Source organism: Camellia sinensis, chromosome 4 (genome assembly GCF_055761805.1).
Source record: "Camellia sinensis isolate YWXY chromosome 4, ASM5576180v1, whole genome shotgun sequence".
Taxonomy (NCBI): domain Eukaryota; kingdom Viridiplantae; phylum Streptophyta; class Magnoliopsida; order Ericales; family Theaceae; genus Camellia; species Camellia sinensis.
In genome coordinates, this window is record NC_138964.1 from 25,646,472 (window position 1) to 25,672,743 (window position 26,272).

General features: G+C 38.7%; 1 protein-coding gene across 1 annotated transcript; it reads left to right on the forward strand.

Moving 5' to 3' along the window:
• The first annotated feature begins 20,637 nt into the window (after positions 1 to 20,637).
• LOC114279124 (receptor like protein 27) lies at positions 20,638 to 25,536 on the forward strand. Its single transcript, XM_028221329.2, has 2 exons — positions 20,638 to 21,367; positions 23,788 to 25,536. The coding sequence occupies exons 1-2, from the start codon at positions 20,638 to 20,640 to the stop codon at positions 25,317 to 25,319; spliced, it is 2,262 nt and encodes a 753-aa protein (XP_028077130.2). The 3' UTR covers positions 25,320 to 25,536.
• Positions 25,537 to 26,272: the final 736 nt, after the last annotated feature.

Consider the following 26,272-nt stretch of genomic DNA (forward strand, 5'->3'; position numbering starts at 1 on the left):
TGGTGTGCATTACACATCATATGCAACTTATACAAAATTACATAAGTTTTTATGAACTTACATAAGTAATCTCACAAAAATGCGTAAGTTCAACACAAATTCATATAATCACTTAAGTTTTTATGAATTTACGCAAATTGTATTCAACTTACTCATTTTTGTGTGATCATTTATGTAAGTTGGTAAAAACTTAATTTTGTGTAGAGTTGCATACGGTGTGCATTGCTCACCAGAGCATTTCTCCTATACCTATAACCAAACCAAACCAAAGCAAGCCTTAAGTCCCATCAAATGGGGTCCGCTACATGAATCATTCTTTTCCATGCGGCCCTATCAAAGGCCATTTCGTTTGTCAAATTAAGTAGATCCATATCTCTATTTACAACGCTAACCCACGTTAATCTAGGCCTAATCCGTCCCCTAATACTTTCATCTACCGTTACAGCATCTCATCTCTTCACTACTGCCTATGTTGGTCTCCGTTGAATATGATCAAACAATCTCAATCGATTCTCTCTCAACTTATTTTCTATCGGTGCTACTCCTACCCATTCCCGAATACACTCATTTCTAATTCTGTCTTGTCTAGTCTTGCCACACATCCACCTCGGCATTCTCATCTCAGCCACACTCATCTTATCTACATGTTGTTTCTTTGTTGCCCAACACTCTGTCCCATACAACATCGCTAGTCTAATAGTCGTTCTGTAGAACTTACCTTTAAGTCTAGTGGGTAGTCGTTTATCGCATAGTACCACAGACGCACTTCTACACTTACACCATCTCGCCTTAATCTTATGGGCCACATCCGCATCAGTTCCCCCTCTCCGCTATTGTGATAATCGACCCTAAATAACGAAAATGTTCACTCTTAGGTAGTTCTTGATTCTCAATCTTCACTTCTCCTCCGCTTTCATTGTTACTGTTACTAAATTTACACTCTATGTACTCTGTCTTAGTTCTGCTTATCCGAAATCTTTTAGATTCAAGAGCTTTTCTCCAAATCTCTAACTTTGTATTAACTCCTTCTCTAGTCTCATCCACTAGCACTATATCGTTTGCAAAAAGCATACACCATGGCACATCATCCTGGATATTTCTCGTCAACTCATCCATAACTAAAGCAAAAAAATAAGGATATTGTAATAGTGGTCACCTTGGTGTAACCCTACAATGATAGGAAATTCATTTGTCTCTCCAGCAGGTGATCTAATAGTGGTCACCACCCCTTCATACATGTCCCTAATCACATCAATGTAACCTTTGTCACCCCTTTCTTCGCCAACACCCACCATATTATATCTCGGGGCACTCTATCATAAGTTTTCTCAAGATCGATAAACACTATATGAATGTCTCTTTTCTTTTCTCTATACTTCTCTATTACTCTCCTCAAAAGATATATATAATTTAAATCATATTGATTTGATTAACAATAACTTTATATCTCAATTTTTTTATTTATTTTTTATTTTTTTGACTTGTTAAAATCTTGGTTAGTGTTATTTTATTCTGGAAGTTGAGTTTTAGAAATAAATTATTATACTAAATAAGGTTGTAATATGATTGTCTTTTCTTTTCTTTAAATTTCAATTTGATGTCTTATATTAACAAAAAATATTTAAGTTAAATTTTACGATCCCCTCTTGAATGAATACGACAAATTATATCAACAATTCTCCATCAGTCCCATCCCCGTTTCCCCCCACCCCATCCCTGCCCCCAACAAATTAAGGGGCGGTAAAGGGGACTAGAAACCCACCCCGCCCAATTGCATTCCTAATCCAAGTATCCACAAATCATGACCCATAGATTTTCCTTGTTGCTCCAATACTCTGTTTCCACTCCCCATTGTAAATACTTATCATGTGATCAACTACTATTATTACAATAAATTAGTTTAACTAACTAAATTAGTTAATTACAATAAATTAATCAACTAACTATTCTAGTTATTTAACTAATAATTGCAAAATGAAATTGAATAACTAGTTTAACTAGCTAATTAGTTACAATACTTGACAAAATTAACTAGCTACAACTAATTAATTATAACAATTTAAACTAAATATGCTCGGGATGCGGAGAATGCTCATGCACATGCTCGGTTTCCATCTGAAAAGCCACTGTTTTGCTGCTGAAAGCCTCTGTTGCACAGTAAAGCACTTGCACTGATTTCCACTTCCAGACCAACTCTGCACTGCTCAAAGAACACACTGTTGAATTTGCATCGGTGACCGATAGTGGGCCGGTCAGCCACTGATAATGATCGGTCGGCCATTAGTGGTGGCCGGTCGGCTATTAATGGTGGCCGGTCGGCCACTGCTAGCTGGACTTCCTTGCTGCAACAGAGAGCAAACATGGTATATACAACACATTTCTGAGGGTTTGTTTGCACAATTCACCCCCTTTTCATGAACAAATCAAAAGGGAGACAAACATTGGTTCACAAACCATTAACTCAAGCAATTTCATTGCATGATGGCTCACAAACCCATGTATGCAATTTTGATAAATGCAACAAAACAAGACTCATACCACCTCCCTTTCATGAGTTGATTAAGGGAAGTGGTGACCTTGGCAACTTGAATCATTTCATCACTTAATGAGTATGAAATGGCCCAAGTGTCTATGTATTCAATTAACGTCCGATTAAACATAACAAGTTATTATCTTGCACACTTTTAGTCCCAAGTTTTAATTACTTCATTTTAATTTACCAACCATTCCTTAGCAAATTAAGTCCAATGGTGAGTTTAAGTCCTCTAAATGGAAAGAAGGATCAAACTAAATGTTGTTGTAAGCATGAAAGAAACATCATACCATTGGTAATGAACCCCAAAAGAGATTAAACCATTAAGTATGACATCTCAATCTCATGCTTTAAACACACAAGTAGTTTGAACCACTTTCAAAGCAAAACAAAAAGCCAAGAAAGGAAAGAGATTACAAAGATTATTAATGCTGAAAATGAGTGAGAAAAGCATAAATAAATACTATCAACTCAAGTAATATGATGTCTAAGGCCTAGAACACCAATCTCATGAGGACTATTACACTACAACTATGCAAAACAAAGCACAAATGCAATCAACAGCCCAAAACAAAGCTAAAACAATCTAAAACAAGTCCTAAAACATGCTGGAATTGAGCTAAAAAAAGACTAGATTAATATGCTAAAACATGGCACAAACTAGGCTAGTAAGCAAGACACAAGGAGAGGAGGCTAACCTCTCCAAATTTGGATTTCAAAATATAATTTTAGCCACTGAAAAAAGCTATGAAATCAGTGTTTAAAAACTTAAAAGAAAGATAGTAAAAAGGTGGGAAACACAAGGGCAAAGGCCTCCAAAACAAAGTATAGATAAGGGTGAACCACCCCCTAACTTTTAATGGCCTTAAACCCAAGCTTCAACCCAAAATACACAGAGTTTTGACGGCCCAAAACAATGGAAAAATAGTAGGAAAAATAGTAGAGAAAGCAAGCAAATAAGTAAAACCTTATACCTCTTGAAGAGAAGAAGCAATTCAAGCAACAAAACCAAGCAAATAACACCCTCTAGAGCTCAAACCAAGCTCAAAGACACCTCAGCTCAAAGATGAGAAGATTTGGTTAAGGGTATCTAGGCAAAGGTTAAGGATTTGTAGGCCAAAGTGTAGAGATTTGCTATAGAGAGAGAGAAATGTAGAGAGAGAAAAATTTTTGATCTCAAAAATTTCCAACCTTAAAACATGAGAGAGAGGTCTCTTATATATAGAAAACATGAATTCTATACGAGGAGATCCAGCCCTACACGTAGGTGTAGATATGAGCATCTGTTCAAACAGCTGGCATAACTGGCATAAAATATCTGCAAAAAAACAATGGTGGTCGTCGGCCACTGTTGGTAGCCGACCAACCACCACTGGTGGCCAACCAGCCACACCAATGGCCGACTGGCCACACCAATGGCTGACAGCCACCACTGGTGGCCAATAGATGGCCAACAATAAGAGACCAAGGCCGACAGGCCACCAGAGGTTGCAGGCTTGAAAATCTCAGGTTTTGGTCCAAAACAGGGGTGCAAGGTTTGAAAGGCTCAAAGCTATGGCACGCCGCTAGGAACTTCGAGCACTTGGCGAGCAAATAAACTCATCATTGGGTGTGCAAACGATGACGTCCAAGTCGTAATGGCTGTCAAAAATAGGGTGTCTACAGTAACCAAACTGTCAATTTGTGGAACCGGACGAAAATCGAACCATAGAAATCGTTTGGTTCAGTTTGGTTTACGATTTTAGAAATTTTATATAACAATAAATATTATTTGTATTTTATGTTAGTAAACAAAATAATAATAAGTAGTTTGATTAAATTGGTTAGAGATTATAAATTCTGCAATGACGGCTAGTATTCAAAACTTACAAGAAATATTTTATATTTTAATTTTTTTTTATAAAAAATAATAAACAAATATGTCACTGTCCACTTCAATTCGGAACCGTAACTAAAGTCTTGAAACCAGACCGATTTGAACGGTTCTATCATTTTTAGAATCAGAATCAGAATTAGAATCGTAACGAAAAAAACCAGATCAAATCAACGATTTGGACCAAATTTAATTAGTTTACCGATTCCGTTGGTTTTTTTTACCACCCTTAAGTTAAATTATAGGACAATAAGTGTGATTTACCCATAATATTTTCTATTTCTACCAACTTTGCAAGATGTAAGAAGCATGTTGGCATGGGTTCTTGATTCCTGAATCAGAGTTGTCCTGTTTGCTCATCTAATGACTAATCCCAACCAAATCTAATGAGTAAGAGAGCATCTCCGATCAAATTTTTTAATCTGGGGCAGTTATTTTTTTTTTTTACCGTTTATGTGGAAATTTAACATTTTTAAATTTGACATTTTCATAAATAACTAGTCCACCCAAATATATTATTTTATTATTTAAAAAAAAATTATTGAATCTTGTATTTCAAATTTTTTGGATAAACCCATTTGAGTTGGGAGTTGGCCCAAGCTAGGGCTGGCCGAAGTTAAGATTTTGGTCATTTTGATCATATACTTAAAGAGTAAAATAATATTTATAAAAAAAAAACAACAAATCGAAAAGTGAGGAACCTAACTAAAAAGTTGTAGTGCATTTAGAGGCACTCATCACAAATAAAAAAATTTCAAGGTCATTCTATTTTCATACACCAATTTTTTTAATTTCACACTTAATGAAATTTTTTTAATATAATTTTATTTTAAAATAAAATTACCATAATACACTTATTTTCTTCCACTTAAACCCTAATTTTAACAATCATCCTCCATCACCAGCGTTACTTCTTTTCCCCTTCCATTTGCAACCACCTTCCGCCATAAATCATACACTCTCACAAGCCCCCTACAACAAACCACCCACTTTCGAGGTCTGTGAAGGTCTAGGAAGGATAGAAATGAGTTGAGAGTGGCGGTGGCGGTGGTGGCGATAGAGGATTAAGAGTGGCGACAATGACAGCAAATGAGGGGCAGATGGATGGAAGAAAAATTAGGGCTCTATTTGGTGGAGCTCTGGAACGTTTGAACATGATGTTTGTTTACGATTTTCAAAAATTAATTCCACACGCACTTTTGAAAACGCGGTTCAAGGCGGGAAAAATTGGACTAACCGGTCGTTCGGCCGGTTGACCAGAACAGTATTTTTATTTTTATTTTTATTTTATTTTTTTGCAATTGACACATGTTAATTTTTATGTATTCAATAAAAAATATTTTTTGAATTTTTTATGAGCTTTAATAGAATTTTGAGTTGTGTGTTTGGTTATGAATTATAAGTTTTTGTATCAAATATCATATGTCACATCAAAAATTCCTCACTCAATTCAAAACTCTTTTCAAAACTCATTCACCAAACAAATTTTCCACATTCAAATCATAATTCCAAAACTCACAAACTCAAAATACAACTCTATTTTCAAATCATATTTAGAAAACTCTACCAAACGCAACTTAAGAGTTTGAAACTTACGATGAGTGTATTATTGGAATAAAGAGATGTATATTGAGAATTTTTATTTTTTGATGAGTGTACTGAAAATTTTTATTAAGTGTGTGTACTGAGAAAAATTAATGTATAAAAATAGAATCAGCAAAATCTCCAAACCACTTTACAAAATTGCACCCACTCTTCTAATGCCTCCCTCTCTTATCATTTTTAACAAATCTAAAATGATAGGATAGAATAATATGAAAAAATAAAAAATAAAAAAATTAAAGTTGGTTTTAATATTTCGAAGAGCTAATTTTTTATTTTTATTTTTAATATGACACGTTAATACAATATAAATAAAATATAAATTTGAAATAATACAATACAACAATATAAAAATAAACGAATAAAATTAATATTGAGAAAAATTTGACACAAATCTACGATCACATGATATGAAGACAGTCAACACTATGTGATTCCGACCTGAATTTGTATCCAGTGGGCGCCATTTGGCACTTTCATCCTAACTTGTATCCGGTGGGTGCCATTTTGTGTTGATATTGATGTGTTGTTTGAAGGCTGTTGATTTATTTGAAGACTGCGGAGTCTAGTCCACTTTATTTCTTTTATAATGACGAGCCTGGTGGTCCTGACCTCCCTTCACCACCCACTCTATTTTTTATTTTGGACCAGGTTTCTCTTTCGTCCGATATCGGACTCGAGTGTATTATTGGGCTCGTGTAGATTTATTATGAGTTCTGTTTCGATAATTCAAATTATTTTATATATAGAATTCGCCGAGTATTTCATTCCTATAAAAAATCACATTAATTAGATATCGATAGCTACTTAATCAAATCATATTTATGTCAATAATAAATATGATTTTCAAAATAAATTATTGACAAAAATCGGATTGAATCAAGTAGCTATCAGTCCAATCAACGTCATTTTTTCGCGCTTTACAAATTGAATGATTTGAATTATCGACTAGAGAATCTATTTCCTCTTATTTATTTATTTATATATATATTTTTTTAGAGGAAGTAACACATGTAATGTATTAAATGTGTTATATTCATTCGAGATAACCTAATTTTATTTGTTTATTATTTTAGAATCAATTTAGCAAGCATATAAATAAATAAATAAATAGTGGGGTTTCATTTTTGAGATTGGAAAAATAAAATTGAATTGGAATCAAACATTTATTCTAAAAAAAATGAGCAATAAATATTTTTTTTTTGGAATAAATGACTACAAATATAATTTTAAAAATAGTCGTCTATTTTTGTAATATAAATATTATTCAAATATATAGATATAGATATTCATTCATCTTAATTTTTTGTATCAATAATCTATTCAATGAATCCTAAAAATAAATTGTTCTAATAACTAAAGTTGAACCCAAAATAGGCTTACAAAGTATAAATACTCTTTCAAGTCGAAATGACGAACTTAAAACCCTAAAAGATAGAATGACATAACTTTTATCCACGTAAAAAACATAACTTCTTGTTAACTAGAAAGAATTTAACTACTCTCACACCACAAATTTGTTATTTTGTAACTTTTACCATAAATTAACATACATTACAAATATTTATAATTTTCATCACAAAAAAATAAATTTTAAAGGCTAAAGTAGAAAAATAGCCAAACATAAATAGACAAAGTGTAATTTACCAAGGCTCGAAGTCAAAACATATTTTAATAAAGAGTTTCGATTTTGTTCAAGAGTTTTATGTAGCATGTGAAAAACAGCAGTTTAATCGACATGCGTAATTAGTTAAAATTTACCATGGAAAAAGATTTTGCCGCAAGGGAGATCAAAAGCTCCACCCTTGTGAGCGATGCTCTGGTCATTACAATTAGATAAAGCAAAAAATTAATTCATTGAAACCATTTCCAAAAATCTTGTTTAGAAAAGTTACTGTGGGGATATATTTTCTGAAGTACCAACATGTGGCATGGTGACGCCGACGTGTCAGCCGACGTGCCACGTGTCGTGGTAGTTATGCCGAGGTTATCATGGATAGGCCAAGGTTGACTCCGAAGATATCCGAATCCGAGATAAGCGGATAAGGGACAAGAGTCCTAGAATGAAGAAGGAACTTAACTTGGATATGGACAAAAGTCCTAGAGAAAAGAGAAGACTTCTGCTAAGATAAGGATAAAGCTCTTAGGGAGTTTATCTTTATCTCTTGAGGAAACCAAAGTAAGTACTAAATTGGAGTCCATAGAAGTCAGGCTTCTAGTAGGACTTGGATTGAGTAAACTATAAAAGAGAGGCACCCACGTGGGTCTAAGGTACGCAGTTTTATACTCAAGCTTGTGAGTTTAGCACTTGATTATCTTTGAGAGATATACTGCCTTGATCGTCGGAGTGCTCCCGGGTGGAAGAGCCACCGCCGGAGCCTTTTCTTTTTGTTACAGGTTTGTTGAAGCCATCTATTCTGCCGGTGCTTTCCAGCTGATTATTAGGCGGGCAGTGTGGTCAGAAAATTACCCACACAATTTGGCGTCGTCTGTGAGAATCTTAGAAGAATAGATGGCCAGTGACGAACAGAGGGAAAACATTGGGGGCGACACTCCTGCTAGGAGTGGCAGACCAATTGATCTTGACGTTGAAGGAGACAACCACAGTACAGAAAATCATGACCAGGGTCACGGAGAGAAAGACGTCGGCCAGGAGGGCGGTACTTCGAAGCGAACAGACCAAAGCAAGTATTATAACGAAGATAACCTTCAGGTATGAAGGGATAGGTGCCTACGGAGAGATGAGGAAGTAAAAGACTTGGCAAACAAGTTGGCAGACCTACAGTCAGTGGTCAACTTCATGATGCAAAACAATGTTATGCAGCCACCATACCCGCTGCAAGATACACCGATGCCGGCAATTAACACCCAGAAGGGAGGAAGAAGAATAATTCCCGAAGTCCCTCAACACACCAGGAGCGGAAGGCACTCTCAAAGACCTTCCAGGGAAGGCGAACGAGAGGAGCCAAGACAAGAAGAGTCCCGAAGGACGTATCACACGAAGGATCCAGAGCCCAAAGAACATCGCCATGTTCAAGGGCAAGCACTTTGCTTTGACACAACACATGGAGAGAGATCAAAACGAGCCCACCACGAGGCCGAAAGTAGTGTGCCGAAAAGATTGAAATCAAAAGACAGCCGAGCTCCAGGGAGGAGTAAAGAAGATTTGAGAGATTACCTCAAGAGGAGGCAACAGAATGTTGAAGCCGAGGTAACTTCCCCAGTTAAGCTGAGGACACCATTCTCGGTGGAACTAGACAAATTTGAAGCGCCAAAGAGATTCAGTATGCCGAGGTTCCAAATTTATGATGGTAAGTCAGATCCCAACTTTCATGTTGGACTATACCTGAACTCAATGGCATTATATAGCGGAAACGAGCCATTGCTCTGCAAAGTATTCCCCTCATCCTTTGGGGAAATTGCATCCGATTGGTTCCATAAACTACCAAAGGGAAGCGTAAAGACATGGGAAGGCCTGGCCGAGATGTTTGTGGCCAGGTTTGTGACGAACAAACTACAGCCCTTGAGGGTCGACGCCCTGATGGCTTTAAAAATCACCAAGGAAGAAGGCCTTAGGGCCTACGCAAAGAGGTACTACGAGGTGTTTAATCGAATACCCGAATGCAACCAAGAAGTGGCGGTCGTGTCTTTCAAGAACGGCCTGAAAGATGACTGCCCACTACGGAAGTCTTTGGCAAAAACACTGCCAAAAAGCATGGAAGAACTCATGGCCAGAATCGAGAAGTACGCCAGAGCCGAGGAAGATACATCGGGAAACAAAGAGATAAAGCAGGAGAAAGGAAACGGCTCGCCGAAGCGAAGCCGAGGTAACAACGGACCGACCAAACAAGAAACAGAATTGAAGGGTAAACAGGCAGTGACGACGGTGTTCCAAATCCCTATCCATAAGGTCTTGGATCAAATACGAAACCAACCCTATTTCAGAACTCCAGCAAGTGCACCAGGGGAATTCATTTGAAGAAACGTTGGTAGGCATTGTGCTTACCACAATGAAGAAGGGCACCTAACTCAGGGTTGCAGAGCCCTAAAAGCACACTTAGAAGACTTGGTAAGGCAAGGCCATCTAAGGGACCTTATTGATGAGGCCAGGACAAGAGAAGAACAGGCAAGATTGCCTCAAGCACCTGCAGCTCCGCCTCCCCCAGCACAACAACCACAGGCAGGAGGACCACGGGTGGTTAATGTAATTCACTCAAAGGTGAACGAAAGCGACATTCGGGGAGAAACCCAAAGAGTAAAACACCTACAGCACGTGAACCAGGTCGGACACAAAAGACCTCGGCCTGAAGAATGCCAAGGACCAATGATAACCTTCACTGAAACCGACCTAGAGATGGTCCAGCATCCGCATAATGATGCCTTGGTAGTATCCCTCCAGGTTGGTGAATGCCAAGTAAAACGCATCCTAATAGATCAAGGCAGCTCTTGTGACATCATGTACGTCAGATGTTACAAGGAGTTGGGCCTTCATCCTGACGACCTGGAACAATCCAGCAACCCTATGGTCGGCTTCAATGGAACGCCGACATGGCCACTGGGCGCAGCAAGCGTGGAAGTACAAGCTGGTACTAAGAAGATCAAGACAGAATTTATGGTGATTGACACACCCTCGCCATATAACATCATCTTGGGAAGACCATGGTTGCATGCAATGGGGGCAGTTCCCTCAACATTACATCAACTATTACGGTTCCCCATAGAGTATGGGATTGAAGAAGTCAGAGGAGATCAACTGCAAGCAAAAAGTTGCTCCATGGCAGCAACGAAGTCTACTTGCAGCATTCGAGAGCCAAAAGAGGCAGAGACTGAAGAAGAGGACATGGAGGTCCTAGATGATGTCGGCAAGGAGCCAACCAAAAAGAGTGAAGAGACACTAAAGAAAATCCTTGTCCAGGAGGGTGACGAAGAACTCTTCTTTCTTCTCGGTTCAGGCTTAGCTGAAGAAGAGGAAAGAGAACTGGAAGATATTTTGAGAGCCAACATTGAGGTGTTCGCCTGGACACCTTATGAAATGCCTGGCATTGACCCCGAGGTCACTTGCCACAGACTGAATGTCGACAGGTCGGCAAAACCTGTGATTCAACGAGCCAGAAGGCCGACGTTGATGCACGTCGAAGCAGTAGAAGAAGAAGTAGACAAACTTCTGGAGGCCAGGGCCATCCGAGAAGTTCACTACCCGACATGGTTGTCCATCACAGTAGTAGTGAAAAAGAAGAACGGCAAATGGAGGGTCTGTGTAAACTTTACCAGCCTCAACAAAGCCTGCCCCAAAGACAGCTTTCCTCTGCCCAAGATTGACCAGCTAGTAGATGCAACTTCAGGGCACGAAAGGATGAGTTTTTTGGATGCATACAGAGGGTACCATCAGATTGCCATGTACCCTCCAGACGAGGAGAAGACCGCGTTCATCACCCCTAAAGGCTTGTGCTGTTACAAGGTAATGCCTTTTGGGTTGAAAAACGCAGGAGCAGCTTACCAAAGGTTAGTAACAAAGATGTTCAAGCACCTGATTGGCAAAATGGTAGAAGTCTACATCGATGACATGGTCGTGAAGACCAAGGAATCTAAGGGTCATCTTGCCAACCTAAAAGAAGTCTTTGATATACTAAAAACATACCGGCTCCGACTCAACGCATCAAAGTGCGCGTTTGGAGTTGGATTAGGTAAGTTTTTAGGGTATCTGGTAACAAGAAAGGGCATTGAGGCCAGCCCAGACCAAATCAAGGCCATCCTAGAGCCGAAGAGGCCAACGTCGGCAAAACAGGTTCAGATGCTTACTGGAAGGGCCGCAGCCCTAAACAGATTCATCAGCAGAAGCTCAGATAAATGCAGACCCTTCTTCAACTTGGTGAAAAAAGCTGCAGACTTTCTGTGGACAGAAGAATGCGAAGCCGCTTTAACCGACCTAAAGATGTACTTGACCACAACTCCGGTTCTTTCCAATCCAGAACCAGGGGAAGAACTGTTTTTGTACTTGGCAGTTTCAGAACACGCAGTCAGTGCAGTACTAATCCGAGAAGAAAAAGGGGAGCAAAAGGCTGTTTATTATGTAAGTAAAACCTTGGCCAATGCAGAAACAAGGTATCTACCACTGGAGAAATTAATGCTAGCCTTAGTAATGGCTTCAAAAAAGTTGAACCATTACTTTCAGACGCACAAGATTGTGGTCTTAATAGAGCATCCACTGAAGTCCTTGTTGCAGCAAGGAGACTTAACATGAAAGATAGCAAGATGGGCCATAGCCCTAGGTCAGTATGACCTGGAGTTCAGGCCAAGAACAGCAGTTAAAGGCCAAGTTTTGGCCGACTTCGTGGCAGAATTCACCCCCGAAACCATCGAACATCGGGCTCTGTTGAGCCAGGATGAGCATTGTCCCAGCAAGCAAGGAGAATCCCAGCCAAAGGCAAAAGAGCAAAGGAAGGAAAAGCTCAGACCCTGCAGCATCTACATCAGCGACTCATTCAGATTATTCGTCGATGGAAGTTCGAACCGACAAGGAGCGGGGGCATGAGTATTGCTGATATCTCAAGATGGAGAAATAATAGAACAGTCCATCCGTTTGGGGTTCAAGGCCTTAAACAATGAAGCGGAATACAAGGCATTAATTGCAGGGCTAAAACTGGCAGCAGCAGCAGAAGCATGAGGTAATAGTTTTTTGTGATTCACAACTTATTGTTAACCAGTCAACAGGCGAATTTGCAGCCAGAGACGAAAGGATGTCGGCATACGCAAAAGAGGTCATCAGATTGGCAGTCCTATTTCAGAACTGCCGACTACTCCAAGTTAGCCGAGATGACAACACCCAAGCCGACGCGTTGGCTAACTTGGCAAGTTCAATGCAGACTGGAAAAACAAGGACAATTATGATCGACTATATGTCGAGCCCGAGCATAGAACCAGAGAACACAAAGCAGCAAGTAATATGTGTGGACATGGGGCCAAGCTGGATGGATGCAATTGTTGCATTCCTGAAAGAAGGAAAGCTGCCAGAAGATCATAAGGAGGCACACAAAGTCAGATTGAAATCTGCAAGATTCAGTCTGACAGAAGATGGACATCTTTACAGAAGGTCCTTCATTGAACCCCTTTTAAGGTGCGTACACCCTTTGCAGGTTGAAGATTTCCTATATGAAATTCATGAAGGAATTTGTGGAAGCCATGCTGGGGGCAGATCGTTAGCTCACAGGGCCATTACGTAGGGGTATTGGTGGCCCTACATGCAAAAGGATACTGAAGCCTACGTAAAGAAGTGTGAACAATGCTAAAGGTTTGCACCTTTGATACATCAGCCAGCTGCTGACCTGAACCCAGTATCCAGCCCTTGGCCGTTTGCCTAATGGGGCATGGATCTTGTTGGGTAACTTTCCCAGGCAACTGGGCAGAGAAAATACTTGCTGGTAGCAACGGATTACTTTACGAAGTGGATAGAGGCAGAACCTCTTGCCAAAATTCGAGATGTGGACGTCAAGAAATTTATATGAAGAAACATCATCATCAGATTTGGGATTCCCAGAGCAATAGTTGCCGACAACGGAACACAGTTTGACAGCAAACTCATCAAGAACTTCTGTGCGAAATTCAAGATCAAGAATTACTTTTCAACACCAAGTTTTCTCCAAAGCAATGGGCAAGCAGAAGCATCCAACAAAGTAATTTTGGATGGAATAAAGAAGAGGCTGCAGGCAGCAAAAGGAAAATGGGTAGACGAGTTGCCCAACGTACTTTGGGCATATCGGACTACGCCGAGAAGATCAACAGGGGAATCCCCCTTTGCCATGGCTTATGGCACAGAAGCAGTCATCCCATTGGAAATCGGCATCCCAGGGATCAGAACCCAGGGAGTAGAGAATGGCACCAATGACATACTCTTAGCCCGAGATTTGGATCTTTTGGAAGAACGAAGAGAAAAAGCTGCAATTCAACTCGCAGTATACCAGCAACAGCTTGCTAGAGCTTACAACAAGAAGGTCAATCTAAGAGATTTTCAAGTCGGCGACCTCGTCTTGAGAAAAGTCGTCGGCAACAAGAAAGATCCCAGAGAGGGCAAGCTTGGCCCAAACTGGGAAGGACCCTACAGAATTACTTCAGTATTAGGCAATGGAGCTTATCGGCTTGAAGATAACGAGGGCAAAGCACTGCCCAGACCTTGGAACACTTGTAATTTGAAATTCTTCTATCATTAGTTGTGCAGTATTTTTTTGGCCGATGTTATCAATAAAATCTTTTCCCTTTTCTTAAAACACATATATTTGATAGAGTTACATATTGGTGTTTCTGAGACATGAATAATGAGAACCCAAGAAGAACTCAGGTTCACATTGGGGGCAAAGAGAAGACAGAGACACTTAATCCACTTGTTGAAATTTGTAGCAATTTACAAGTTGGAATTAAGCTGATTCCTTATCTTCACTTGTTGAAATTTGTAGCAATTTACAAATTGGAGTTAAGCCGAGATTATTCCTTAATTCACTTGTTGAAATTTGTAGCAATTTACAAGTTGGAATTAAGCTGATTCATTATCTTCACTTGTTGAAATTTGTAGCAATTTACAAATTGAAGTTAAGCCGAGATTATTCCTTAATTCACTTGTTGAAATTTGTAGCAATTTACAAGTTGGAATTAAGCTGATTCCTTATCTTCACTTGTTGAAATTTGTAGTAATTTACAAGTTGGAGTTAAGCCGAAATTACTGATTCTCTTCACTTGTTGAAATTTGTAGCAATTTACAAGTCGAAGTGAAACCGAGGTTATAGTTTGCACACTTATAGCAATCTACAGGTTGGTCCAACCAAAGAAGATACTTAACACTTGTTGAAATTTGTAGCAATTTACAAGATAATGTTGGGCCGACATGTGATCATCTGTTGAAATTTGCAGCAATTTATAGGTTGCAGTAAAAGCTAAGTATATTGTTGAATTTGTAGCAATTTACAAGTAGATCATTGTTATAACTTGAGAAAAACTTACAGTATATATTAACACTTGTTGAAATTTGCAGCAATTTACAAGTAGGTTAGACCGAAATCACTATTTAAACACTTGTTGAAACTTGAGAAAAAGTTTGCAAAGTTGACATTGAATAGCATATGTTTTACACTTGGTGAAACTTATGAAAAGTTTGCAGGTCAGTATTTTTCCGAAGTAAAAGTTTTATACCCGAGGTATGTAACCCCGAGAAGATTTCACAATAAAGGAAGAAGTGTGTAAAGCATGCAAAATATTCTAAGTATAGAAACTGTGCAGAAGCAAATCAAGAGAAATTAAAAAATTAAAGCATCCCTAGAAAAATTTGCAGTTGTGTACAAAAGTAAGGCACATCGGCCATGAAAGGAAGCTTACATTGTTCAGAAAACAAAACAAAATACAAGGGTGCAAAAGAAAAGACATGACAGTTAAGACTTTTCAACATCAGCATCTGGCTGGATCTGAACTTCAGAGGTCTCCTGAAGAGATACCTCGGCCTCCTTATCTGCAGCAATTTCAGCATCAATCTCGGCAAGAGTTTCGTCAATACTCTTGTTGACCTGAGGAACGTCGGACGAACCCTGCTCCGGGGTAGCTTCCGTGGCAACTGCATCATCATCTTCATCTTGAGTCAGGTCCAGGACTTGCTCATTCTGAGGAGGGGACTTAGCCCCATCAGCATCCTTTGGTTTTCTGACCAAAGCCTCATCCTTTTCCTCCTCGGCATCCTCAGACCCAGATTTAGATTCTCCTCTAGGTTGACTTAATGGAGGAGGAGGGGGGAACGGCAGAGAAATAGCATCGGCATTGCGGAAGGGTGAGTCAGCAGGAAGATCAAGTTTCTTTATCAGGGACATCCAACCAAGGGAGAAGCCCCTGTTGCATGCCTGCCTGACCTGAAGTTTATACTCCTTAATAACGTCAGCCATACCCTGGGCATAGGCCTTTTCGTCGGCCGCCTTGATTTCGGCATCTTTAGTAGATAAAGCATATTGAAGTTCCTTTTCCGCTTGGGCCTTTTTGTCCTCGGCCTCTTTCTTCTCGGCTTCGGCGACCTTCTTAATTGCCTCGGCAGATTCAACTTTTTCCTCGGCTAGACTTTGGGCCTTGGGGCGGCCTCAGCTTGGTCCTCCAATTTTTTCATCTTTGATTCAAGAGATTTGTTTTCCTTTTTCAGGGCAGAAACCTCCCTCTTCATGTCAACCAACCTCTCCCTTGTTTCAAAAGCTTGCATGGAGAGGGAGTGGGCATGTTGGATGGCCTGAAAGAACACAAGGCACAAATTGTTACAAAATTTTACAAATTAAGAGAGAATAGATTTCAACACAAAGGCACTTACTTGGACAGAGTGTTGCAGCATAAAGGCGTAGTTCTCATACTCACTCATCTTGGCATTTCACTCAAGATCGCCTGGGAGGAGTAGAGCAGTACTTAGGGCCACGTCGACGTTTATGTCATCAGCACTGTCGCTAGCTAGGACTGGCTTATCTTCCAGAGTAATCTCTGGTCTCCAAGGGACTTTTGGTATTCTGGAACCCGAGGTCGTCGCAGACGATGACCTCGGCTTCTTTGATTGGGTGGATTCTGATGGCTTGGTCTCAGCAGACCTTTTTGCAGAAGTAGAAGCAGTTTTTTTACTCTCAGCCAATTGTGAGATGGGCAGAGCATCCTCAGCCTCAATCTCAGCGGCTTTGGCCTTGTGCTAAGCCTTTTTAATTCTCTTCGGCTTTGGTGGGGGTATGGTTTGCATCGGTTGAGCGTCAACATCCGTGGGAAGGTTGGCTAGGAGATCTTGGGCAACAGGCTTCGGGCGACCCATCTCAGCAGTTTTGACGAGTCGTTGCCGACGCTTTCTTTCTGGTATTGGGATTAAGTATGGGGCTGAAGTTGGTGGTTGGTCGGCTGGATTAGAGGTTGACCCTTGGTCAGCTCGAGATGTTGATGCTGTTTGTAGAGTGGTAGCAGAGGGAGGAGATAGGCTCTTCTTCTTTCTTTTTGGGACGTCGGGCAGTGTGGATTTGTATGTCAGAATAAAGTTCAGAAGGAGAGGTGCTTTCCTTTTGTAGACAGGCAAGTCCAAGAATCTTTTCAGATCCTTGCTAAGAACGTAGAATTGGCGAAAGTCTTCCGGTAACTTATGAACGTCTGCAAGAAGAAACAAACATTAGAAACAGATTAAATATTGAAGACTTGAATAGAAACAACTAAAGTATTGACATTGGGCTCTTACCCTTGCCCTCTTTAATAGATCGGGGAAGAGGGTAGAGATAGGCGTCCTCGTCTGGGCCAAACTCCCAATTTCCCGAAGCAATAACATAGTCATCTCCACCCCCCTTGTTGGAGTCTGGGAGGTCAGCTACGATTTTGTATTCTATTGACCTCGGCTTAAGATAATAAACGAAGCCTTTTTCCTTCAGGCTAAGGGGGCACATGGTATAACAGAACTAAATGTTGGCCAGGGTAATCCTAGCGTTCTCCTGCCTAGCTAAAGCTATGATGCCATTGATCACTCGATAAGAGTTTATGGCGAGTTGCATAGGGTTCAACTTGTAAAAGTGAAGAATTTCGTGAAAAAGAATGTTAAGAGGGAGCCGGAGTCCGCACTCAGTAAAAGCTACTATAGGAAAGGGTATTGAATCATCTGTGGGCATGATAGAGTCATTATCTTCAGCCAGCCTCAGATGGACATCGGCAGGAATTGAGAACCCCCGCCTGAAGGACTCAAGTTTGGTCAGAGTATCTACCCTATGTCTCCACATACCCATAACGTCGGCCTAAAATCAGAGGGCTAGGTCTCAGAAAGAAGGTATTCCTAAAGGGTTATTGGAACCTCGGCAAAAACCTAGGAGAGTATTGGTACGGCTTGTTTCAGTTTTCCCTAAATTAAAGGTTCTACAAACAAATCCCAAGCCTAAGAACTATGAAGATGAAGATCAAAGGCACAGATCTGGAAAGGAAAAACAGAAAACAAGAAACAAAGAATGACATTTCAGAAACAAAGAACAGAGGTATGGTTCTCAAAAGCGAAAGAAATACAGAAGTAAAAGGTCAAGAACAGTGGCAAGAAAAGTATTAAAACAGTGCAAGTGTTCAAGATATGAGTAAAATCATGGAATAGACGCATCCAAATGAATAGTTCAGCAAATCAAAGGTTTGAACAGCGCAATAATGGCAGTAAGTAAACGAAAGCACATAAAAGAAATTGGGAATAAGAGGAACAGAGGCTTACCGGAACAAATGAAGCCGGAATGAAAGTCGCCGAGGTAAAGCAACGGTTGCAGACGAAACGGAACGACGAAAGCTTCGCTGGAATGGAAGAATGAAGACAGTTGCAGAGCTTGGAGCTAGAGCAATGGCGGGTTTGAGAAAGTTTAGAAAGAGAGAGAGCCAAAAAATCGAATGCAAAAGTAAAGAAATGAAGATGGAGAGAAAAGTTTTATCAAAAACTTGAAACGGTGGCAAAATAGGGCATTTATTGCGCCTGGAGGAACGTATGCGTCAGACGGCGCAGACAGGTGAAAGGCGGCTTACAAGTGCATCACAGACACGGGCCAATGACGATAGAACACGTAGGGGGAACGGTTGAGAAGAAATGCATGACAGCTCATGGGCGTGAGGGAATTTGTTTAAGTTCTTGTTCTCCGAAGAGAACACGTCGGCCTGAAATAAATGATCTCGGCTAAATAGTTTTTTGAGCCAATAGGCAGAAAGAAATATCGATATAGGTTCCATCACCTCAGAATGCCGAGGTAATAGAACCTAGGGGGCAGTTGTGGGGATATATTTTCTGAAGTACCAACACGTGGCATGGTGACGCCGACGTGTCAGCCGACGTGCCACGTGTCGTGGTAGTTATGCCGAGGTTATCATGGATAGGCCAAGGTTGACTCCGAAGATATCGAAATCCGAGATAAGCGGATAAGGGACAAGAGTCCTAGAATGAAGAGGGAACTCAACTTGGATATGGACAAGAGTCCTAGAGAAATGAGAAGACTTCTGCTAAGATAAGGATAAAGCTCTTAGGGAGTTTATCTTTATCTCTTGAGGAAACCAAAGTAAGTACTAAATTGGAGTCCATAGAAGTCAAGCTTCTAGTAGGACTTGGATTAAGTAAACTATAAAGGAGAGGCACCCCCGTGGGTCTAAGGTACGCAGTTTTATACTCAAGCTTGTGAGTTTAGCACTTGATTATCTTTGAGAGATATACTGACTTGATCGTCGGAGTGCCCCCGGGTGGAAGAGCTACCGCTTGAGCCTTTTCTTTTTGTTACAGGTCTGTTGAAGCCATCTATTCTGCCGGTGCTCTCCAGCTGATTATTAGGCGGACAGTGTGGTTAGAAAATTACCCACACAGTTACGCGCATAACTAGATAGATAGATAGATAAGTGGGTACATATATAGACAAATAAGTGAGAGTAATATAATCTTCCAAATTATTATCATCTTTATAACTTAAAAATAATAAAATTTGAGACAATTTTTCAAAAAAAAATCAAAATTAGACTTGCTGCATGTCAAAATTTTAATCATATCTAATTTATTCCATTCAATAAAAATATTAAAAAGGTAGGTGGGTCAACAAAATGGGAGCCAGATGTGTTTGGTGGGATTTTGAAGTTGGAAGGAGTCAAGTCCATCTCTTTATTTTCCTGATAATTACTGGCCAATAAATAAATAAATAAATCTTTTGGAGTTTGGTAGACTTCGCATTCCGTGGATTAAATACATGAATTCACTGTCATGACGAAACAATACAAAATCAGTCGAGTTGTGGTAATGTAGAATGACCGTTTTTATTTTATTATTTTTTTTAATCAATAGTAGAGTAATTATAAATATCATAAATATTAGTCTAACTCTAGCTGGAAAATCAAGAATGATCAATCTTAAAATTAGAAAGAAATAAACAACTACAATAAACATAAAATTCATATGTTCATTCAATAACAAGATAGAGGAAATTATTATGTTCATACAAAATTGGGAAAAATGCAAATCAGTAGACAGTGAAAAAGTCAAGAATCATCAATCCTAAAATTAGAAAGAAATAAACAACTACTACTATAAACATAAAATTCATATGTTCACAAACCAACAACATAGAGGAAATTATTTTGTCCATGCAAAATTGGAAAAATTGCAAATCAATAGAATATTAGAAAGAAAATTACACTATAGATAAAATCTTTTATGGTGCAACACTGACACATGAAAATGATTTGCATCAAATACCAGAAAAGAGTTGCGCCATGCACACAAAAAATTTGCACCACCATTAGAATACAAATCTTTTTTTACTATGATACTGATTTATAATTTTTCTTACAAATTCATATGTTGGTACACCAATAAATTCAAATTGATACAAACAAAGAGAATTCATTAGAAGAAAAAACAAACAAACAAACAAACAAAAAAAAACAGTAGTAGGGGTTAATTTGTACTTTCCGAATCTCTCTCGATGCATGTCATCTTCCTGTACCTTTAATTTCATGCTGTTAATGAAATTTTTCTTTGCCGATCAAAAAAACAAACAAAAAAAAACAAAACAAAAAAAAAACAAAAAAACATAGCTAAAATAGGGTAGGGTATCGAAAACATAGCTATATATGGTGATCATACATTTGCACAAGCTTAACACATATGCACCCCTCCCCTGAGCCTCTCCCCTCAAAAATCATCTCCATGAAGAGGTTGTACATTGCTTCCCTTCTGGGAGCCCTGGTACTGTACTCGTGCATGGTTGAGTTGGCCATTTGTTCCTCAAATTTCACTGATCAGTTGGCTCTCTTCTCCTTCAAGTCCCATATCACTCAAGATCCCAACATTAAGTTAGGTAACTGGACAACAGAAACCAACTTCTGTGACTGGGAGGGGGTTTCATGTAGTCGACGTAGGCAAAGAGTCACGGCCTTGAGCCTTGGCAACATGGGTCTCGCAGGCTCCATATCTCCTTATATCGGTAACCTTTCTTTCCTTAAAGTGCTCGATCTAGGCAACAACAGCTTCGATGGTCCTCTGATAAATGAAATTGGTCGTTTGCATCGCTTGACAGATCTCATATTGCATAAAAATAACTTGCAAGGAGGCATTCCACTGGATTTATACCAGTGTCGAAAGCTTCAAGTCATAGTTCTTGCTGTCAATAACTTTACTGGTGGCATTCCAGAAGAGTTGAGTAGCTTATCCTTTCTGCGTACCCTTTTACTCGAAAAAAATAACCTTACAGGTAGGATTCCACCTTCCTTTGGCAATATTTCAAGCTTGGAAAGTTTCGGGCTAGGAGGTAATAACATTCATGGAAGCATTCCAATTGAATTAGCACAACTTCCAAATCTGAAGGCATTTGACTTGACCTCCAATCATCTCACAGGTTTGATAGTTCCTACAATTTTGAAAGTTTTCAATAATTGAAATTTATTAGAATTCTAATGTCTTTAGAAATCTTCCAATTGACTACTAGGCTTTTGGCTTTCCCCAAGAAAATATAGAAGAAAATTAGGAGTGTAAAAATGGCCCGCAGCCCAAGCTCGAGCCTGAGTCCCAGCCGAGCTCAAAACCCTGAGCTAGGGCCAGGGCCATCATTTTGAAGTCTGGCCTGGCCCGTGGGTCGACCCATCAGCCTGCTTAAGGCCCACTCAAGGCCCAACCCGAGGCCTAATGTATTTTTTAGTGAAAAATAATAAAATTTTAGTAGAAAAAATAAAAAAAAATAAAAAAATTGTTCAGACCCGTCCACTCCCACCCCAAGCCCGAGCCTTGGCCCACTGGCCCGACCGAAGGCCCGAATACCCTGGGCCTAATTTTCTGGCTCGTTGCCCGGCCTAGCCTAAATTTTGGCGGGAGCCAGCGAGGCCAGTCATGGGCCGGGCGGGCCAGCCAAATTTACATCCCTAGAAAATATATATGTTTTATGATGTTCACATAATATATATATATATTATATTTGATTGGCAGACATGAAAATATATATCGCTACAAATATATTGACAATTGATCATACATATTTCTTTTGAAAAATGTAAATGATTCTTCATGTCTCATGCCACCTGTGATAAGTGAAGGAGGTATGTAGGGCTCACAAATTATGTTTGGTGACGATGGAATAGCTAGGAACCTAATGCATTGTGATTGGTATGTGCGGAATGTGTCACGTAATGCCTCATGAATACCAAATAATTTTTCGTATAGAAATGTTTGAAAATAAGGTGAAAAGTAAATGTTCCAACTATTTTCACATTATGGATGTGATTAGTGAAAACCCATTTCTTTGTATTTGGACAAACTCATGAAGATTTTGAGTCGTAATCTTGGAAGTTGAAAGCCATTTTTATTTTTTTGGATTGACTAATGCTAAATAAAATAAATGAGATTTTTTTCTTTCATGTGAGAAAAGAAAAAAAAAGAAAAGAAAAAAAAGTAGTAAAAGTGGAAAGAGATGAGATAGCTTGGTTGGGTTTTAATCCAAGTTTGGGATATCAATTTGCTCTGCCCTGCCCCGCCTCTCTACCCCAATTTGTTTGGATTTTCTCTGCTTCCATAAGAAAATAGCCCGATTTGTTTGGATTTTCTCTACCTCCCTAAGAAAATAGGGAGGGGGTGGTTTTTCCCGTCCCCACCCTAATTATATTAAATAAATAATTTTTTAAAAAAAAATTTGGTATGCATTACACACCATATGCAACTTATACAAAATTAAATAAGTTTTTACAAATTTACATAAGTAATCTTACAAAAATGCGTAAGTTCAACACAAATTCGCGTAATCACATAAGTTTTTATGAATTTACGCAAATTTGTGTTCAACTTACTCATTTTTGTGTGATCACTTATGTAAGTTGGTAAAAACTTAATTTTGTGTAGAGTTGCATACGGTGTGCATTGCTCACCGTAGCATTTCTTCTGTATCTATATATAATTTAAATCCTGTTGGTTTGATTAACAATAACTTTATATCTCAAATTTTTTTTTTTTGACTTGTTAAAATCTTGGTTGGTGTTATTTTATTATGGAAGTTGAGTTTTAGAAATTAATTATTATACTAAATAAGGTTGTAACATGATTGTCTTTTCTTTTTTTTTTAAATATCAATTTGACGTCTTATATTAGCAAAAAATATTAAGTTAAATTTTACGATCCCCTCTTGAATGAATACTACAAATTATATCAACAATTCTCCACCTGTCCCATCCCCGTTTTCCCCCACCGCATCCCTGCCCCCAACAAATTAAGGGACGGTAAAGGGGACTAGAAACCCACCCCGCCCGATTGCATTTCCAATCCAAGTATCCACAAATCATGACCCATAGATTTTCCTTGTTGCTCCAGTACTCTATTTCCACTCCTCCTTTTAAATACTTATCATGTGATCATCTGGAGACTCCTATTCTCACGCTGTGTTTGGTTGGAGAATTTGGGAGAGAGATTTGGAAAGAGAAATGAAGAAAGTGTATAAAATTTGGTGAAATGTAGGTATACTTTATTCACATTTCACCTATACTTCCCATTTTCCGTTTTAAATCTCTCCTCAAATCTCCCAACCAAACACAATATTAATTTCCACAATATCATGTGATCATATATGTCAATTGACTATGTCAGCCCACATACTAGTTTCCTGGTGAATTTGCTAGTATTTCAGGTAACCCTTTGGAAGGCCATATGTATTCCCAACATTTTACCAGCCTTACACAGATTTGTTTGTCATCACATAACAATTTTAGTGGTCAATTATCCCATGCTGGTGGGTAAACTTTACACAACATGCTTATTTGGACATTTCAAATAATGCAGGTCCTGTTCCATCTTCGATTTATAATCATTCATCGTTGCGGTACTTGTCCCTTGCTGATAATCAACTCACTGGTCCAATCCAAGAATTCACAAATAGTATATTGGATGTCATTGATTTGAGCAAGAATGATCTACATGGCCCCATTCCACCACTTTCAACCGCTCACAGTTTCATCTCGCATAACAAATTCACTGGAGAGATCCCTTTGGCGATTTGCAACATGAGTTCCCCTATAATTCTTGATTTGTCTCATAATAGCTTGAATGGTGTAATTCCAGAGTGCTTCGGAAACTTTAGCAATGTACTCAGGGTGTTAGATCTTGGGATGAATAACTTCCGTGGAAACATTCCTGTCACAATTGCAAAGCGAAACAAGTTGAAACATTTTCCCGCAAACTCTCTTGAGGTTCTTAATTTGTCTCATAATAACCTGAGTGGTGTAATTCCAGATTGTTTGGGGAATTTCAGCAATGCACTCATGGTGTTAAATCTTGGAATGAATAACTTCCATGGGAAAATTCCAACTATATTTGCAGAGGGAAACCAATTGAGGAATATTGACTTAAATGGGAATCAATTGGAAGGTCCCGTGCCACGATCTTTGGTAAATTGTACACACTTGGAAGTTCTAGACTTGGGAAATAACATTATAGATGACACATTCCCCTACTGGTTGGAGACTCTTCCGATGTTGCAGGCACTCGTTTTACAATCCAATAAATTCCACAGCCCTCTAGGCACTTTCAAAACTAAATTCCCCTTTCCCAAGCTTCGAATATTTGACCTCTCTCATAATGAATTTTGTGGCCTTTTGCCAACAAAATATTTTGAGCATTTCAAAGCTATGAGAAATGTGAATGAAAAGGTGAGAAGGAGATATATGGGAGACCACTATTATAAATATTCTGTGACAGTGGTAGTAAAGGGGTTGAAGGTTGAGCTAGTGAGGATTCTAACCATCTTCACGATAATTGATTTATCAAACAATAAATTCACAGGAGAGATTCCAAATGTTATAGGAAATCTTAATTCACTTCGGTTGCTCAACTTATCTCACAACGATCTTACTGGCAATATCCCTTCGTTGTTGGGAAATCTATTGTTTCTTGAATCGTTGGATCTCTCTTCAAACCAACTCGTAGGTGAGATTCCTAATCAATTGACAACTCTAACATTTCTTGCAGTTTTAAATCTTTCACAAAACCATCTCGAGGGGCGCATTCCTCAAGGCAACCAATTTAATACATTTCAAAATAACTCATACGATGGGAACTTGGCGCTATGTGGATTTCCACTGTCGAATAAATGTGGAGATAACGGGACACCACAACTGCAACCACCACCTATGTCACACCCGGAAGATGATCCAACATTTTTTAGTGGATTTAATTTGAAAGTCGTATTCATAGGGTATGGATGTGGAATGATATTTGGATTGCTTATGGGATATCTTATGTTCTTAATTGGAAAACCGAAATGGTTTGTAAGAATTGTTGAAGGAGAACGACATAAGAAAGGAAAAAGGTGCTGATCAAAAAAAAAAAAAAGTGAAGGAAAAAGGTCACACAAGAGTGGTAACAGACATAGAGGAAGAAGAAAGTAGAAAACACAAATGGCATCTTAGGTATGTAATGCTTTACCCTCTCTTTCTTTTTCAATGTCATTGTGTTGGATACATAAGAAAGGGATTAGTTTAGTCATTTCCATTAACTGCCACAAAAAAAAAAAAAAAAAACTATTTAATGAATTTGATGCTTTATAATTATATGCATGGTTTTTATAATTTATTTTTTATACTGTGTCTATTTAGTGAATTTGATAATATCTGTTAAGAAATTGAATAGAAATCAAGAACAAAATGTTTTATTTAAAAGAGAATGAATCGTTTCACTTTGAGGAGGTGGATGTACTATGAGTTTAGAGTTTATGAACTATCTTGCCCTTTAATTTTAATCGAAATTCTAAAACAAATGTTATTAATTAAACAAAATTATTTAAATATGAAAATGTCAAAAATAAAATTTATATAATGAAAACTAGGGATATACCAAATTAACACAAGAGTTAAACTATAGGACAATAAGTGTGATTTACCCATAATATTTTCTATTTCTACAAACTTTGCAAGATGTAAGAATTATGTTGGCATGGGGCCTTGGTTCCTGAATTAGAGTTGTGCTGTTTGCTCATCAAATGACTAATCCCTCCCAGAATGGTTTTAATCCCAACCAAATCTAATGAGTAAGAGAGCATCTCCAATCAAATTTTTTTAATTTGGAGTCAAATTTGTTTAACAGTTGATGTGGAAATTTAACATTTCTATAAATAACTAATCCACCCAAATTTATTATTTTAACTTTTTTTTATTGAATCTTGTATTTCAAATTTTTTGAATAAACCCATTTGAGTTGGGAGTCGGCCCTGGGGCTGGCCGAAGTTAGGATTTTGGCCATTTTGATCATGTACTTAAAAAGTAAAATAATA